The 19,488-nt window shown below is 41.8% G+C and overlaps 1 protein-coding gene across 1 annotated transcript in view; it reads right to left on the reverse strand.

Moving 5' to 3' along the window:
* The window catches only part of PHF21B (PHD finger protein 21B), a 65,909-nt gene extending 46,992 nt beyond the window's left edge, over window positions 1–18,917 (reverse strand). Inside the window, exon 1 of the mRNA XM_072850207.1 lies at window positions 18,729–18,917. Within this exon, the coding sequence (XP_072706308.1) occupies window positions 18,729–18,869 (141 nt within the window). The 5' untranslated portion in view covers window positions 18,870–18,917. The remainder of the gene's footprint in view (window positions 1–18,728) is intronic.
* Between the last annotated feature and the right edge of the window lie 571 nt (window positions 18,918–19,488).

The following is a 19,488-nucleotide window of genomic DNA, read 5'->3' on the forward strand; positions in this document are numbered from 1 at the left end:
ATTCACTAAACTTTACGTCCAGCAGCACTTACTATCCCAGGCAAGCACCTGGGAGCTCATGACCCCTTGCTAATTCCTACCTCAAGCACCAGCCTCAGCCCTGGACTCGAACAGGAACCTCAGCCACTATATCACCCACTGTAGGAGTTAACAGCTAATGAATGCATATGGCTGCAACACAAACCACTTCCAAGCCCCTGTCTTCAGTGACCTATACAGAGCAGACAGGTATCTGGCATGTCAGGGACACCTCTTTTCGCTTGAGCAATCCACAGATGCCCTCAGACAGGAACCGCAGCAGGCCCACTGTGTAGGTGACCTGCAATCTCAGTTGTTGGGTAAATGTCATCCAGTAGCACGCTCCAAAGGGTCACATTTCGAATTGCAAAAACAGGTGAAGAGATGCAAATGAAATAATCTTTTTCAGTGGTCAGTTTACTCACTAAGAAAATAATAATGATAAGAACTTAAAAAAAGAAAACCAACCCGAAAGCCCCAAAACAGGAGGACACAGTTGCATTAAAAGACAAAAAAAGCAGTTCCTCCCATGTAACCAAAAGAAAATGAAAAATTTAGAAGATATTGCCAAGTGCAGTTAAAAAAGAAAATCACTTCTCGCCCTCAATTCTTCTATTAATACCCAATAGCGTTGTAACAATTTACTATATTTTCTCCTCCTATGCTTCTCCTGCATTAAATCAACACCATTCCTAGATCAAGGCTCTCAAAGACAACTGAGGGATAGAAGTGTGGGGACAGTGGCAAGTAGAAGACATAAAAAGTGAAACAAAGAAGTATGGTATGGACAGAGAATAAGAATTCAAAGGATGCAGGCTAGAGATGGTTAAAGCATAAAAGGATGCTGAGGCAGAAACAAGGATGAGATTTACATTGTCCATGATCAGACTAAGGGCCATGCATTCAGTTTCCTACTATTATGTTATGACTTCTTTAGTCAATGCCTGAGTTTTTAAAGCCATGACTTATGCACACTTGTGATTTTAGTAAACTTCTGCATTTCAGCCCTGAATGAATACATACATATATATCTCTACAGATATGTATCTCTACTTAATTAAAAGATATTTACATTTTACTCAGTTTGGGTAATTATATTTGTCAGACCATTGCTATGTTTGCTTTGAATTACAAATTCCTTTCCCCCCTCATTCGGATGTACTAACAAATGCTTAAGGACCTGTTCCTACAATTCATTATCCGTACAAATTCATTGTTGAGCTTGGGTACATGAGTAGTTTAGGATTAGATCACAGATGTAAAACTCTTAGGGGACACAACTCTCCTCCCATTCCAGAATTACACCAGTACAGACATAATCACTGAAGTCAATCACTGAAGAGAATCAGGCTCAATGAGTAACAGAAGGTTAAAAAGCCACATAGTTTCAAAAGCCTTTCACTACAGCATGTTACCAAAATAAATACTTAACTCAGGAACATATGGGTTTGTCGTATCTTAGCAGAACAGTTCAATTATTTGAGTTCAACTGACACTGCGCTGCTGTATTATTTGCAAACTATTTTATACTGACATCAATACTGCAGCACAAATATTGTGTTCCTGCAATGTATTATAGAAGCACTAATCTTTTTCTTTTTAAAGTACATATGCATCTCTCTAAGATCTAGGTCTTCTTCGTGTTGCAAATAAGACACCTAAGCTATTAAAAAAATGTTTTTGTCTGTTATGTGTTCAATATTGGCAACAACAGTTTTACAGAATGGATTTTTAATGTGGTAGTGACAGGGGAACAGATTGCTATGGCAACAGCAAAGATGAAAATTCTTAACCTGAATGGATCGTCACTGAAGTAATTGCAGGGGTTTTTTACCCATTCTACATCCATTTTACAACTTGAATGCTGCATTCAACCTTGAGCTTGCTTTATATAAATGCCAAGCACTACATGCAACCTCCAAGTTCATTTGACTTAAAACTTGCTGCACTTTACCTCAATAATCCAGGAGAGTTGCTCTCCTCTAGCTAACCTAAACATCTGAAAGCTATTATTTTTCCATATAGTCCACCAGTAAAAGCACTGTGCACTTGGATATAACTTTGAAGGGTCCTGCAAGACGTGTATGCATATATATTTTTTCTTTCCTTCTAGACTTAACTTCCATAAAAATCTGTGGAAATCATTCTTCATTTTCAAAATATGGTGCATCACTGTGCATGGTATTTCTAATGATGTGGTGGAATAATGGCATATTTCAGTTTCACACTCAGATTGTATCCCAAAGAGACTGCACCTCAGACACATATTTTGTGTAAACAGTAATTTAATTGGAATTTCATAGAAATTTAAAGATTTCTCTTCCAGCTTTTAAAAGTGTTTGTTTTCCTCACTTCCTCTTTACTCAGAATTCATTAATCATGCTCTTGTATGCACATTTATTATTGTTATGAAGTAGACAATCAGAAACACAACAAGTCCTGTTGCTTTTTTTAAAATATCAGTATTTTTGAAACCATTCTTTCTTTGGGCACTAAAAATACCATTTAAACCAACCCTCATTATAGCCAATTAATGACGACTCAAACTACGCCAGATGCTTTTGCACTGAAACAGCCTACAACTGCTCTCACTGCCCATTACAAAGCCCAGTACCAGGGTAGCAACAAGCAGCAGGAGGCAAGGTACCACCTTAAATTCCAAACCTGCTTTGAAAACCACAGTGTGACCAAATTCTTAATTGCTGCTGAGGTATTAGTACTCACCCTTTCAACACCACTCATCTGCAAGGAAACCTACAGTGGTATCAAAGCTCTTGAGGGTACCAGAGGAGTATATGCAGAGATAAAGCAAACAATTTTCTGCTTTTACCATGGCTCTTAGGCTTTTCAGACCACTATCTCTACTTCTTGCTACTTGCACATTCCCATCTGGGTAAATGCAAAAATACAAACTCCATTTGAACACACTGTGGGTATGTATTCTGGCAAAGGAAAAACATGATTAATAAAGTTCATGAGTTTCCCTGGTTCAGAAATCCCACTGGTTACTTACACAAGAGGGTAGATAGCTGTGCCAAATACCTGTTCTTAAACACAGCTTCCATCACATTATTTACTGGTTAGTATTTTTTTAAGGCACCATCATTTTTATCAAAGGAAAGAGTCAGGATTTTTCCACAGTCATTAGATCATACTCTAAATTTCTGGGGAAAAAAAAAAAAAAAAAAGAGAAGAAGAAAGTTTGGCTATGTAAACTGCATCAGCATGCACATACCTGTTCTGTGATTTGAAGCTTTATTCAGAAATCATATTCAATTAATTAAGTCTCCACCTCCTGCACAAATGAGTATAGTCTCACTGAGTTGCAACAACAACACTCAGCAGCTGTGATCACACCTATAGTCTCTTGCTCAGCTGATTCATAAAAGATTTGCTGTTTAACTACTAAACTGTTCCAGGTTGCTGTTGTTTTTAATGACTAATGTCTTCAAATTACTTATTCTCTGTTCACAGTCTGTGGAAATATTTCTGAGTAAAGGGAAAAATGCATGCACAGCCTGTCGCACAAAGCAGTTTCTAGCCTCTTCCTCAAGAGAGTTCAAGCATGAGTGAAAATCTTCAACAGAGCCCCGGCAGCTGCTAAAGTACTACTGCTCTACCTCAGTTGCAGAACATGAGGATTAAGCTATGGAAAGAGAAAGCAGGGGGAGGAAAAATGAAGGAGGAAATGACCATCATTCCTTAGTGATTTAGGAATCCTCATCTATCAGAATGGTCCATGCAGCCTATTAGCAGCTACTGAAAAATTAAGATTGTCTTCCAAATCATTCCACCTTAGCACCCATAGGGCTCAGAGCTGCTTTTGCAGCTCTTGCTCTGAGTTTTTATTGCGCATTCTTCAGTCACTCTGAAGAACTGGAAAACATGAGGGAAGTGACAGCCTGAGACGATCTAATTGCTCACTGCCACACAGTCCCTTTTGTCAGGCCCTGCGCTGAGCTAATTCAGCTTGCTAGCCAGGATAAAGAAAGTTTTCTCCTAGTTGAATTAGCTTAGGAAAGTATCCAACAAGCAACAGAATAAAGGCAAGGGAAAAAGCAATGTTCTTAGCTGGAGGGGGGAGGGAGGGGAAGACAAAAACCACAAAGGCAGGGGAACAAAAAAATGGAATGATGGTTCCAACCTTTTTGGAGAAAGGAAGCTATTAGATCAGCTCAGCCATAATAACTGGATGTTGTTACCAAAAGTAACTTCCTTGAGCATAGAACTTGGGGAAGGAACATGAAGACTTTGCCTGAAATCCATATAAAGTGTGTATAAATATGGCTGATCTTAAAATTCTACTGTTAATGTAATTTGTTAGAAAAAAGGAAGCAATAACTTTCCCAGGAAATGTTAATTTGAATGTGCAGAACATTCCATAAGCTTGCTTTATTTTTTTTTTAGGCAGACTACTCAGCAATATTGAACCACTTGCCCATCAACAAAACCCAGTGGAAAATACTGCTTTAGTACAGCATGGCTGAATTACCGTTGCTATTGAATTCTTAACTTTGGTATTCCACAGTTCTAGGATTGCGGCTGTGAAAAATCATTGCAGATATTGCTACGTAGGTGCCTTCTTCTAATTAAAAAAAAAAATACTGAAATACAGCAGCACCTTATTTAGTTTTGGAGGGTGATAAACTCTACAGTATTCACTTACAAATGTAATTGATTCTTTGGTGATCCAAATAAAAAGGCTGATCTTTTACGTTGAATTGTTCAGACAGTAACAGGATTTGGCAAATTTATGCTTATAGAAATAAATTCATAAATATATACGTAAGATACATATATATACACTATATATGTGTGAATACACAAACACACACTTCAGAACACATAATAATATATTACACATAATATTTTTCCAGAGTTGTAAATATACCAAAATGAGCACCAGTGTTTCCCTACAAAGACAGAACCAGGAAATTTTAGAGTTAGGAAGTAGAAAATCTCCTCTTCTTCCTGAGATGCTGCATTAATATTAGTGCTAGCAGAACTAGCCTTATAAACACTCAAGCCAGCAAAGGTTCCTTTGTTTCCAAGCCTAGAAACTGTATCTGTTTCTGGAGTGCAGAAATTGTAAGACAAAAACCAGAAAAAAATCAAACCACAACTCTGGTCTACTATCTAGCCCGTGTGACTTTTTCTGGCTCTTACTTAGGATGTTTCATCCTGCTAGTCCCAGATAAACCTGGATACTGGGACATCTCCCAAGGTCCTAGTAGGCTGAGTTTCAGAAAAAGCCCCAATGTGCCTGTGTCCAACCTAGCTCCAGCTAAAGAGTTCAAAATCACCTTCTCAACTCTCGCTGCTGAGCTGCTGTCAAGCCTTAAAGACAATAAAATCCTCATGTGCTTCAGATTTAACCATTAATATTCTCTGAACACCTGAAGGTTTGCTTCTTGGCAAACATCACCTCTGAGGTGTCAACAACTCAGTACCTAGATCTGAATCCACAAACGCATGAAGGTATCGCATGGTACCATGTCCAGCTCTTAGGTGCCTTGCTGCAGTTCTTAATTAGGCATCCAAGTTTCCCTGTGTAGGGTATCCAAAGAGTATGACAGGGCACCTTGGGAAAGAAATTTGCAAACCAGCACCCTAGGGCAGAAGACAGATGTCTAGATAGATGTGTTCAATAGGAGTATTTACTGCGTTACTGACTCCAGGCCTTTGGAGTCAACTTACTTTGCTCTGAAAGAGGAGACCTGCTTCATTCCCACTGGGATTCACCTCCCTGAGCCTCCTCCTGGAGACTAATCTGTGTTCAACCACTTATCATTCAAAGCACACTCCAAGAAAGCTGTCCTTTCCTTTTTTCCTCCTTCCCATCTTTCCCTTCAGCCAGTTTCTCAGGAGTTCAATCACCTACTCCAGAGAAGGAAGATTACAGTTCCTACACCCACACATGGGTCTGTAAGCCATTTAACTATCAGAACATACTTGGGAGAAAGACTCTTCTTCCAAGCTTTTTTGCTAAATTAGTCAGTGAGGGAAGAAAGAATGTGGTCTCGTGGCCCAGTGGTTAGAGAATGCTTGGGGGAAAAGACAACCGACAATTCCAGTCAATGCTTTGGTCACCTTGTTGTTCAATCCTGTTAACATGATAGCAGTTCTTACAATGCCCCAGTGCAAACATTTTGGCGCACAGGGAATATGACTAGTAGAAATAGAGGCATTCATGCATTTCACCCGGGTCCAGATTTGATAGCTACTGAGCAGAGTTTGAGGATCTAAGTTTTGAACTCCGGACAGCTAGCCGCACTTCAACACTGAAGTACTTCCAAAGATCTAGTCTAAATCTCTTTTGCTAGAAATAAAAGACATAGGGAGAAAATATGTCCTGTTTTCAGCTTGCATGCTTTGCAAATTAGACAGCACAACACTAATGTCTTCATAAAGAAAGAACCATGAACCTTTATGAGTCTTAGTTCAATGAAGGTCTGTGCATGTATCTGTATGGAGATCATTGCAGAGATTAGGACTTCAACCCAGTCATTCCCAGAGCTAAAAGGGGAAAAACTTTATTCCTTTTTTTTTTTTTTTAATTGCACAATGGTATCTTAAATCCAAAATAATTGCCAGGGAGATACAAAGAGAACTTTACTACCTGAAATTTCTATTAATTTTTTTAGACTGACTGGTTCTTACTCAAACAGGGTTATTTATACCGTGCCATTGACCCAAAAATCAAAACATGGGTAAGGGATGTTACTCAGGTCTTCAGTTATCTTCTATTTGCAGACATGAAAGTTCTGTATAGTCTACACCCTGACACTGTAAATTGAAAAATCATTAAAATTAGGATGAACAGGTCGCAAAGTTGTTATTTTTTAAAAATTAGAAGTTCCTTTTCAAAGAAAATGTAATAATAATAATCATTAATGGCATACTAAGCCTATTGTATTGTTATTAGGAAAATGGTTAGAGACATACTAGGGATGTAATCTTGTAGATTAACTCTGCTGGTACAAATCTAGCTTCACTATACTTGACTTCAGTGGAGATATTCCAAATTCACACATTTGAAAATGCTCATAAAATTTGTTGAGTAATACTTTCTTATTAAGAAGACTTACACACTTAAACTTATTGAAGGACACCATGTATATCAAGACATAGGTTGATTCTGGTTCTATGTAATAACTTCAAAAATCAGGAACAATTCCTGGACTCAGGCTGGAGGAACCAGAGTTTGAGCTCATATTCCTCAAGACTTGAGAACAAAGTGTAAACACTTTGAGCCATCGTAGTGGTGGTTCAAAGCCACTTACTCTGGCTTTAAAGTCCACATTAAGAACACAGATATAGCAGAAACCTGAAGTTTTTTATCTTCTCATACTTATAAGGGAGGTCGGTCTTTTCTTTTCCAGCAATACTAACAAATGCAGTGTCTAATTTCCCGTATAACAAGAAACGTTAAAAAGTGATACAAGTCGACAGAATATAGACTATTGGCTCATATTTTGAAAAGACAAGTGCAGGGGAAAATGAATATTGTAGTGTTCCACTATGAAGAAAACATTGTGAAATCAGCGAATAGGGTGGTGGTATTTTGTTAGAGCAAATGCTAATTAATTACCACATACAGTCTTCTAAAATCATACCCCGTAGTATCCCTGCCAAATTTCTACAATATTCTCATCACTATTATGCTAAAATAGCTGTCTTTTAAAAATATTTTAGTGTACTGATTCTTTAAAGATAAATGAATATTACATTAAATTAAACAAGGCTGACTTGTGTTTTTATTTTACACCCGTAAGGACAGTAAACATTTAAGGTAAGACCCTTAAATCATTACCACTTCAGCAAACTACAGGAAACACAATGTTACTTAAATCTTATCAAAGCTGTCATGCACTTTCTGCTATTACCTATTCAATCACTGCTAGTTCAGTGATCTTGTATATAAAAATGAACTTATCTCCAACCCAGCCAGTCTCGTTGTTTGATTCAGTGAGGGATGCAACAACCAAATTGTTTGTAATATCACAATCCATCACTATACGTGCAAATTTGATGACACAGTCACTGAACTGGGGTCTTAATAAAATCAAACACGAGAAACAGGCTAAACAGAGGTCTATAATAAGGATCTCACTGAGGAAAAAAAAAAAACAAAACCAGTTGTACCCATTAACTAAATGTCTTGTATAAAAGCAGTGGGGACATGTTCTTGCTTTCACTGGTCAAATCTCCAAGGACAATATTTGGCCAAATAATTAGACTAATCAAAAAGATTAAGACCCCAGCACAGAAAAGCAGGTAAATGCAAACTCAGTTACAAGCCCATGATTAATCCTACTGAAGACATGTGAATTATATACATGTTAAACTCAGGGTTATGCTCAAGTGAAGGACAAACTTGAACCTGTTTTCTGAAATTATTGATATTGAAGCCTGATTGTAAGATCAACAAAAAGAATTTTGGTTTGTCTTACCTTGCCTGGTACCTGGCTTATTTTAAAAGGGTCTATGTTTCAGTTTTCATAATGATAAAAATCCAAGTCCAATGCAAGTCTTTCTACTCAGAGGGCAAAAACGTGACTCAAGACTACAGCGCACCTTCTGCACAAGAATTATCTGCACTGAAGGAACATCAAGCCCAACAGTGATTTAAAAGCAGTCAAAGAAGAAACAGGCTCATGATAAATAAAAGTTAGTAACTAGTCTTTTCCCACCCATACACACATATATGAGTATCAAAAACACACGATATAGCTGTTAACAGGCATCCGCCAACACTCTGTCCTTGTCACTGATGGAAATTGAAATATATCTGTCTTGCCATTCAGCTATTCTCTAAATTTAGAGAGGAACAAATTTGGTTAAATTTGGATCAGATCACTTTCTGACTCACATTATCCTACAAGTTAGCAATCCTTCACACGTCACACAAAAAAGGCCACTGAATGTAATACATAATCTCTTACCTTTATGAGGCACCGCACACAGTCAAAGCAAGGAATACAAAAATACGTCGTTAAACAACAGGAAACCCATACAAACAATTCTGATACAAACAGCAGAACAGTGCTTATGTGTCGAAATATGCATTCAGAGAGCCAAATCTTTAACTAGTGGAAACTCACATAAGTCCATCATTTTGAGCACAACTCTAGATTCCTAGGCAGGGAGGGTCTGCCCTTCCGTATACAAGCATCTCCACGGACAGATTTTTTTTCTCTCTCTCTCACATACACAAACACTTTTAATTGCTTATTGTGTAGCAATTTAACTTGAATTTTTATAAAATGTCTGTGATGTGAAGAAAAGACAACAACTAAACCCTAACATCAATAAGTGCTAATAAATATTAATATAACATAAGCACCACTTTTATTGCAATGTGAAACCAGTTTATTATCCACAGATGAAATCAAATTGCTGCCTTTATTACTGTCAGGAATGACTTCTAAGATATTTCTATTTACTACTTGAGTATTCATCAGCACTCTGTATTTACAGCATCTAGTCTCTCTCTCTCCCTCTCTCCCTCTCCCCACCCATTTATACATAAAATAATTTAAGAGCAGTATTTTCTGATACAGTTTTCCAATTAATTTAAATGTAGACACAAATGCACATTATGAGATTAGTAGCAGACCAATTGCCAAATCCTGATACAGTTATAACACCAACAGGAAATCTTATGATGCTTGTATTTGCAATATGAACATTGAAAGAAGATAAATACAGAGTTTGCAGTCTGGTATCAAACACTCAAATTCCTGCAAATTATTCAACTACCCCACAAACTCCGCGGATAATGAAAAAAACCCTTTTGACAATAAATAGAACTAAGACGTTTGGCGACATTCCAAAGCCTTTCATTTCCTAAAGTGGTGCCTTTTATTAAAGTAACAGTACATGTAGAATAAGTGGATGTTTTTATGCATCCTGTAATTTAGAAAACCTAAGAGATTATTTCCCCACCCCCAAAGTTGATCATCTTCCATTATTACAAACTGCACTTCAAGTTCGAATCACACAGCCCTCAAATTTTCTGTCCATCCCCTCACATTCTTGCTCCCCCATTTTAAATAGAACTAACTTGAAAATTCTGACATTTTCAAGAATGCTTGCCTGGTAATTTCCGTATGGCACAGACAGCCTCCAATTACCATGAAACAGCTACAGTGTATTACCATTTTTAGAGCATTCTTTGGTTTTCTGAAGTGAATCAAAGCTCTCCATGGGAGCTACTCTGATTAGCGTCAAAACAATAATGTGCTATAGACTCTCTGTACTAGGAAAGGAACTTGGAACTTTGTTTACATGGATGATATATAAGCATAAGCATGTATAAAAATATCACAGAAACTTCCATAAGGGGACTGCCTATATATTCCTATGTTTTAAGACCTTCCTTATTAGGAAGTTAAAATAGCTCCCAAGAAAAGGCATGAAAGCCAAGCAAATGCATTTCCCTCCTTTAACCTGGTCTCTTTTGTTTGGTTCTCTATACACAGGCCAATCAATTACTTCTGGCTATAAAGACTTAGATGTACAAACAGGCTGAGAGTTCCATCATTCTTCTGCAGTATCAGGAATCATTGACAAAACAAAAGTAGTTCTAGTTAATCTCCTTTTGCTCATGTTCCTCGGTAGAGACTCTTCTCGGACACTTGCAGTAGGAAAATCCATTCCATAAACATTGAAGTAGCACATCCGTACCTACATCCCACTTCACATGAACCTGCAGAGGGATGTTTGGTGACACAAAGGTTGCAGAAGACACAACCATAGTACGGTCTCCAAAACTGGGACTTGCTATTGTTTCCTGGTCCTTTAAGTTCTTGCAGCCTGGTGTTTGTTTGCCAGTGCCCACAGAAACAAATTTGGAAAGGTTGTTCCTAGATTCTTACAACGAAGCGTCAGACAGTCAGTGTGAGTCCACTTTTGCTTATGCTTTCCTGCTGAATACTCCACTGCCTTCACTGGAAATTTTTGGCTATGTAAGAAATACCATGTTGGGCCTAATCAGGTGTTATTCAGTTGCTGAGAGTCTTTATTCAGTCTTTGATACCAGTGGGTTTTTGACCCTATTGTAGACCAAATGAAAATGCAGACTGAGAAAAGCAGAAATCCACGCACTTTAGATGTATTGACCATATACGTACGTCTGGGATATTTAAAAGGAAGCCATTTATAATCAGGAAGCATAAGTGCTTATTCTGAATCTGACATTTAAATATCCCATCAACAGCAACCAGCATTGCAAAACGGTTTAATTAACCTGAAAGGATGTAATTTTATGCTATTTAGCAAGAAATACAAATTTTAAAGTGCTTTTACGCGGTATATATCAGAGTAGTAAGGCCAAATCCTGCTCTTAGCTACCCATATTTAAATATGGAGTAAATTCATGTACCTCCCTTAATAAGCCTGCAAGTAAGATGGTGTAAATACAAGCAGCATCTGTCACACATACTCTATAATCCATTTCCTAAAATTACCATGCTCTTTACAACAGTCTAATGGTAGAGTTAAAAGTTAGTAAAGCCCCAACAACAGAATGGATCACTGGATGGTGTGTGAGGCTGTGAATCCTGAGGGTTCCCCCTCTCCTTGTCTTTTTCTTTATTATTATTTTTAATGTAATTTGGCTGAGCCACCTCTCTTCTTCTACATTTACAAATATCTCCTGAAGATAACTTGCCTTAAAGCTATCAAAGGATGATCCAGGAGACTGAGTATGTGATACTGAATCCTTTGAGGTCCAAAACTAAAATAATGCAGTGTCTTTGTCCTACTCATACTCACAGTGTGGCTGACATCCTTCTGAAAGCCTGAGAGGTGTGGTCCACTGGACGACATGTAGGACTGTGACGGATGAACCTGGGCTCTCTCCTCCTGTGTGATCCCAGAAGTCAGTTCATCTCTCTGGCCTGTGATTCCCCCACAAATTTTGTCTTGCCTGCTTGCATTATGTGCTCTTTAGCAGACACTCCCTCCAACAGGTATGCCTTCAATGTCTGCCATGGAGACCAAACAGGAAGGCAAATCGAGTAGTTAATATGCTAATAAGACTCTGCCTCATGAGAGAAGACTCTCTGCTCTATGAGGGCACCTGTGTGTCCCCAGGCAAGATACTTGGGCCCAGGTACCACAGGCAGAATTTCCAATGGGATTTAGGACAGGGAATACTTCAGAGAATCTCAATCTCTACGTCTGCCTGTCGTAATCTCTACAAAGTTCTTGATGCAAAATTCCCCTGTTCTTCACAGCAGCTCAAGTGGGATCCCTGAGAATGATTTTGGTCCTCAGGAGCTCTCCGCAGGTTCCTCTAACATTGTCTAGTAGGACCATACTTCAGAATTCCTCTGTCTACAATAACTCTGGTTTATGAACCCATGGACATGACTGCATGGGCAGTACCACAACCATCTCATCCTTGGGCCTGCCTGTTCAGAATCTTCCTGCCACAGGCTTTCTGTGTAGTTCTCTCATGTATTGTTTTTTCTAATAGAACACTGTTACCACACCAAGTTGCCCTCATAAACTGACAGAAACAGATAGCTCAGAGTGATAATTTGGCCCCGGCAGGAGACCCAGCCCCCGTTTCACATTTGAGGAGATAGTAAAAAACAGCACAATTTGGGGAAAGTCAGTAGGAACCGTCACCCACACAGTGCAATCATTGCTCTGCTCCTCCAGGAGAGACATCCAGAAACCAGCACAGTGCCAGATAAAATGAAGCTCAAGTAAGCCCTCAACAAAACTCTTCAACATCTTGAAATTCACGAGCCATTGCTGATCAGTCCATACCTGGAGAAAGATATAACTGGTGTGACAGTAAGACCAGAAGCCTTGGACTCCAGAAACGCAACAATTTTTTTGGTACATTACAGACAGCCTGGTACACTTCTGTTGCCAACAAAACTGACGGTCCTCCTGTAGATTGCTAAAATGACCATGGTAGTCATAATCCATAATGCAACGTCTTCATTTTTCCCCTCCCTAGACCTATGCAGAGCCTCTGGATCTTTCTTTTGTCCTTCCCTGTGCTCACTAGTTATCATTTCCGCCTGCATCTTGGCACACTGAGATCAATGTGGATGCTGAAGATTGAGCAGCAGATCAAGAAGTAAGTATAAGGCAGCTGGGTAAAGAGCTATGGCAAGAGCTAAAAGGGGCCATAGCATGCTCCAGGGACTTGTGGGACAGTTCTTGTTCCCAAAGATGCCATGTGCAGCATGGACATGTCTGAGGCATTCTCAAAATGACCAAAAAGGCCAGTAGTGTGGCTGCCAATACAGGGATCCTGCCTAAGGCAACCCTTGGGAGCTTCCTGAGAAGCAGCATAAATGGATCCTTTATTTCTCACTTTTCCAACAGCAAAATGTGGAATAATAGCACCTTAGTCATAATAACTCCGTATTGTGAGGATAAATTAACTATTGCCATGTACTCAGACACTGTGGTAACACGGATCATAGAAAAAAGCTATATATAGTCACATAACCAATACAGATAAATATATCTATAAATAAAACCTCTAAGTACTACTGCAATACAAATAATAAATAAAAGCCAAAAAGACTTAGTCATACACGCAGGTGGATTTCCAATTATGGAGGAAGCACTTTTACAGAGAGCAGAGTGGAGCACATTAAGTGGGATGGTGAAGAGAAAGGTAATAAATCATTCTACAAATAAATTATTCTGAAAAATGGCCATCACAGGCAGAGGTAGGTTCTTAAACATCTGGAATGCAGTTTTTTCCAGTAAATTGAATATACATATAGCTAAGAAGTATATATGAGCATCCTCCTATGTGTATAAAAGCCACTTTTTTCCTGAAAAAAATGGATACCCATGTAGCCCGCTCACTCTGAACACGGATACAAGTAGTTCTTTGAGCTGTGGAGTTAATGAAGCATTTGTGGAGAACAGTTTACTATCTTGCCAAGAATTTATAGCACTATAAATCCTCATACTGTATTTTACTTTGAAATAACCTCCCCATATAGACAAGCCCCAAGACACAACAGCACATGTGCATGGGGAAGCTTGCCAAACTTTTCTCCAGCTGACCCAGGGAATACACGTGTGGGAAGGAAAGCACGGAGAGGAGCAGGAGGCAGATTTTATGCTGTTGCTTGTGGAGTCCTGATGGACAGGGAGTCAGTGCCTCGCTAAAATGTTTTCTAAGAGCCGCATAGAGTAATAGGGGACAGAGCATCACACCAGGATCACAGACAAGAGACAGCTCTTTTATTACAGCAGTATCCAAGTGTTCCTGCACCTAATATCTACTTCACACTTTAGAAGGCTCTGGGGTTACGGTAGGTGAACAGCGCGCATACAGCACGTGACAGGTACATACAGAGAATACTGTTTACGTTGACAAAGCAAGAGCCAGTTCTGGCAGCACTCTCACTCCAGGGTCATGGCTAAGTTTAAAGCCAGCACCGCCGGGCTGCGCAGAGATAGCTAAGCTAGCTGCAAACAACGTCTCTCTAGAACTAGAGAAGTGGAGCTGCCTGAGAAGCAAAGGTTACCTTGAGCAGTACCCAGCGCACTGCTTCCAGGACACCGACTACCTTTGCCAGAGCCACTCTGCGTCACGTTTCTGTGGAGCAACCTTGTGTGTCTGTATCATGGTGCTTCGTGGCCCAGTGCAGATATGCCCTTCCAGTGCTTTTTTTCCTTCACTACAGCTCCTGAAAAGCAGCCGAGTGGTCTGACAGCTGTATTGCCTCCTCTTTGCTTGTCCTCCCAATAGCTGGCTGATCCAGCTGTCTTTCAAATGGCCAAAAAGCTTTCTGCTTTCCCCAAACTAGGTTCTGGGATGCCTGCTGGCCCTCAGTTTTGCTATTTAGAAGAGAATGAGGAGGTAGCAGAGGGGCATTTTCCTTACTCTGTACATTGTTCCAGCACAGCAGATGGGACTTTGTCCTTCAGCAAAGCAACCTCAGATCCTGCTTTCAGTCAGGAAATGGTGGCTAGGATAGGAAATAGCAAATACCACACACATACAATAAAACAATAAAAATATAATTTGACACTTTTATATTAAAATCTCTTTATACCAAGAGTACTTTGTAGGTACAGGCACGCTGATATCCTACAACTATCCAGTAGCTCTAGGGCATTCTCTATACAGAATAGCAATAGCTATTCTCTGAAGGCAAAGCACTCCTAGCGTGTATACAGCGCATGCCAGCAAAATTCAGCTTATGCCAGCAAAATTCTGCTTTTGCCAACATAACTTGCTCCAGATCATCCAAATGAAGCTCTAAGCTTCATTTCTCTAAGCGGGAGAAAGAGCTATACTCGTGACATCCCTGCACATACACTTTCATCAATGTAGCTCCATCAGTCATGTCTTCGTACACTAGATCGACACTGAAAGGCTGCCAAGGAATAGTGTAGACCTAGCGCTAGTTTCTGGAGCTCACGATTTCCAATGCTTACAGATTTCAATCTTTGTTAATATTGCAACTTTTCCTGCTTCTAATAAAACACGTGATAAATATCTAAACAATCCTCTAGTATCTGTTACGCATGTATTTATTTAGATACTTTTTTCAATGCAGATATGGCTTCTATTACAGTCAACAATGTTTCGAAATCACTTTAAAAATCTGCTGGGTAAACAACAGCCTAAAATGAAAGTGCTGACACACAGCTGCCCAAATGAAAATTCTGTAACAAACTCACATTTAATCCTATCTATATTTGAAAGTTCTGTATTTAGATTATAGTGTTTGATGCCCTATTTTTTCTGCTGAGTTTCATTTAGCATTTCATTCCTCCTGCTAGATACCACTTGAGATGACCGTATACAAATCCTGATCCCCTTAAATGCTTTCGAGCAGAAACCACTGTTCAGAAACTCATAACATTACATTTCATGCCCTTGCCCTTTCCCTCACTTTGCAGATGCAGAGGAATAGGCTACACTACACCAGTAATCTCATTTACTACTATCAGCTTGCCACCTTAACCCAGTTTGCAGAAAGCTGTCATTATCCTCCATCTCACAAACTTCATACATTTCAGCAGAAAAAAATACTTTTCTGAGCCATAACAATGCCACAAAAAAAAGAAGAGAAAGTAAATGCTTATTAATAAATGTCAACAATGAAATTTCCCTCCGACACTACAGTGCTAGTAGCTAAGGTGTTACTGCTATTGATTTGTAATCACCACTCCGGGAACAATCAAGAATACTGAGCATGAAGCAGGAAGAGATTTTTTTTTCACTGGACCAGAAAAAGAAACCTTGCAAAACAAATTTAATTTGGGTAGAGGAGCGATAATTAACATGCAATCCAGCACTAAGCTTCCTGACAGCTCAGGACCAAAGGTCAGCTTGCATTTTTTTACATTTACAATTCAATATTTCTAATTGTTTTTATCCATGCCTGCTGACTATTCTCAAAAGATGAAACCACTGTAGTCCTCTGCTTCAGAAACTTGCCATTGATCAGCTTCTTCTTCCATAGATTACTAACATAATCAGAGATACTAAATCACAAAACTACAGTTGTTGAAAGCTTGCAATGTGAAGACATTTCTAAAGAAAAACACTGGATCTCTTCCTCTAGCAAAACCAAGGCAAACCCCCAGTGTTGGACAATACTCCCATGCTATTCCAATAACACCAAGCTTCTGCTGAAAATGAAGCTGTTCTTTGCAAGAAAAGTTGTAATGCCAGGACAAAAACTGCTTCAGGTTTGAGAAAACATAGAATAGAAACATGTGCACAAGCGTCAGGGCTTTGCTCCAGCAGGTTGCAATGCACCGCTGACCACAGCACGCCTGGGGACGTGGAAGGTGGAAGCGGGACCCGTTTGCCTTTTTGAAAAGATAAAGAATCACCACAGATAATTCAACAGCACACCAGCTCACCAGGTTAGAAAGTATTTTCCCCTAACAACACTTGCAGAAGTTACAAGTTTGCAGCTAACTGTTCCAACCGGCACTGTTCTCCAGCACCCGGGCCTGTTATTTCACTATTCAGGCTAAATACATTAAATGTTATTTCAAGCTTCTTCCTTCACTGTTTTGATTCTTTTCTTCCTATGGCTCCTGACAGTGACAGTAAAAGATAGTCCTTCACAAAATAATAGACCTTTGAAATATTGAAACTTTTATCTTTTATATGATTATAATTTATATAGTTATTTTCCAGGATTCTAAGAAATATCTACTGGGATAGCTTCAAGTATCTTTTCAATAAAGCACAAACAACACCTTCAATAAAGGAAATTACCCAGCGTGAATACAGAATGGAGATTCAAAATCGAATTCCCCACACAGCTACTTTAGTGTAACAGCTAAAGACAATGCCATTTCTCCAGAAAAAGTGACAGGACAATTTGGTTTCCAAAGTGGTTGGATGCGCTTTCCCATTTGTTAGTGGATGCAGTAGGTGACGGTCATTCCCTCTCCGGTGTTTAGGAAGTGGCTTCCTGGGTATTAAAAAGCCTCACACATTCCAACATCACCTTGATTTACAAACGTCTTCAGGTACAGTTCTGCTTTCCCGATTATTAGAGAAGCACATCCTGAGCTCGTGAAGGGGAATTAGGGTACAAAACCCAGACTGCCACAGCCTCTACATGCAGAAAGTAGGAAAGAAATCCGATTTCCAATGTTAGCAATAATAGTTTACAACCCTATCTCCTAAGTTTTAGGAAGGCTTTGTCACTTTCTTCTCATTTTAACTTCATTAGCATCATCTCCCTCTCCTGACACACACCATGACTGGGGTAAAAACTTCTCCTTTGTGGCTGTTAACGGACTGCACAGAACGATGTGTCCGGCAAAGAGCACCCCTTCGTCTTTTGCCCTGCTTTCACTAATTCAATCCATTTATTTCATATTTAGATTACTGTGAACGTAAGCATTAAACATATACGTATATATACACCTGGACCTGGAAGCAACAGCCTGGCAGCCCGCCAGCTCCCCTACAGTTTGTGCTTCTGCTCCCTCCGCCTAAGTGAGGGAAGGTACCGGCCCACACCAAGGGCACTGGAAATGACGGCACAGGCAGGAGACCCTCCATCCCCACAGGCAGTACCCAAGCTCACAACCTGGCAACCAGCATTTCTTTCCGGATACCTTGTTAAGAACTGCTGCTTAATCAGACAAGCGGCCACAGAAGGTGGGCAAGCAACAAGAGGTAGCCAACTCCCCTCCGCTCAGCGCAGCTCTCCGCGACCAGGGCCCACGTCCCGTCCACGCCGTCAGAGGCGAGGGGAGCTGCCCGTCCCCCAAACCCGCTTGGCGCCCCGCAGCCCCGTGCCCGAGGCCAGGAGCCGGGCACCCGAGCCCCAGCTCGCCGCTCCCCTGCCTGCTCTGCACCTACTCTGCCCCGGGCAGGGCTGAGGAGTCCCGCTCTGCACCTACTCATGCGGGGAGCCCCGTACCCCCACGGGGGCAAAGCCCCACACTCGCTGCGGGGCGGAGGGTCCCCACAGCACCGGAGGGAGACGCCCTCCCCCCGCAGGGCAGCGGGGCGAGCCCCGGCACCCCGAGGGCCCTCGGCGGGAGGGGCAGCGCTCCCCGCCCCCCGGCCCCGCCCCTAGCCCCCACCCCCGCCGCAGCCCCCGGCCCCGCACCCCCACCCCCGCAGCCGCCCCGCCCCCGGGCGCCGGCCCCGCCCCCGCCCGCCCCTCCCGCCCCCCGCGGCGGAGCCCGCAGCGCGCCGCCCCCGCCCGCTGCCCGCCCGGCGTTACCTGGGCCCTGGAGCCGAGCTCGGGCGGCCGGCGGGCGCCGACCAGCCTGGCCGTGGTCTGCAGGTTGATGGGGGCGTTCTGCGGAGGCTCCACGCCCGCGGCGCTGCAGCCCAGCCCGCCGTTGAGGTGCGCCGTCACCATCGCGATGGGAGCCTTGGCCGGCAGGACGGAGATGGCCAGGCTCTGCCCGGGGCTGCCGCTGGGGCTCCCGCCGCCGCCGCCGCCGCCGCCGCCGCCGGGTGCCTTGAGGAGCGCCGGGACGCCGCCGGGCTTGGCGCTGCCGCTGGCGCCGCTGCCCACCAGCACGGCCGCGGGGCAGCTCCGCACCGCCAGCTTCTGCCGGGGGAGAGAAGGGGAGAGAGAAGCGGCATCGTCACCCGCCGGGCTGCAGCCGGCCCCGGCCCCCGCCGCCGCTCTGCCCCCCGGCCGGCCGGTCCGCCTGCCCGCGGCTGGAGCTCCCCTGCCGGGCTCGGCCCCTGCCAACGCGGATTGGGGTTTATTTTCTTCTCGTTCGCGGCTTGCTTCTTGGAAGGGCAGGCGGGCGGGCAGGGGAAAGGCTGCGCTTCCCCTACTCGCTCGGGAACTCGCGGCTGCACTCGGGGTTTTCAAAGGCTTTTTTTTCCTCTGCCATCTGTTTATGCCCGGAACTAGCGATCCCGGTGTAGGTCTAGAGAATACTACAGCTTCAATTAGTAATAAAAGGCTTAAAGAATGTTATTTTCCACTTTCTCTTCCGTTAGTCTGAAAATCCATTACACGT

This window comes from Ciconia boyciana, chromosome 1 (assembly GCF_034638445.1).
Source record: "Ciconia boyciana chromosome 1, ASM3463844v1, whole genome shotgun sequence".
NCBI classification, from domain to species: domain Eukaryota; kingdom Metazoa; phylum Chordata; class Aves; order Ciconiiformes; family Ciconiidae; genus Ciconia; species Ciconia boyciana.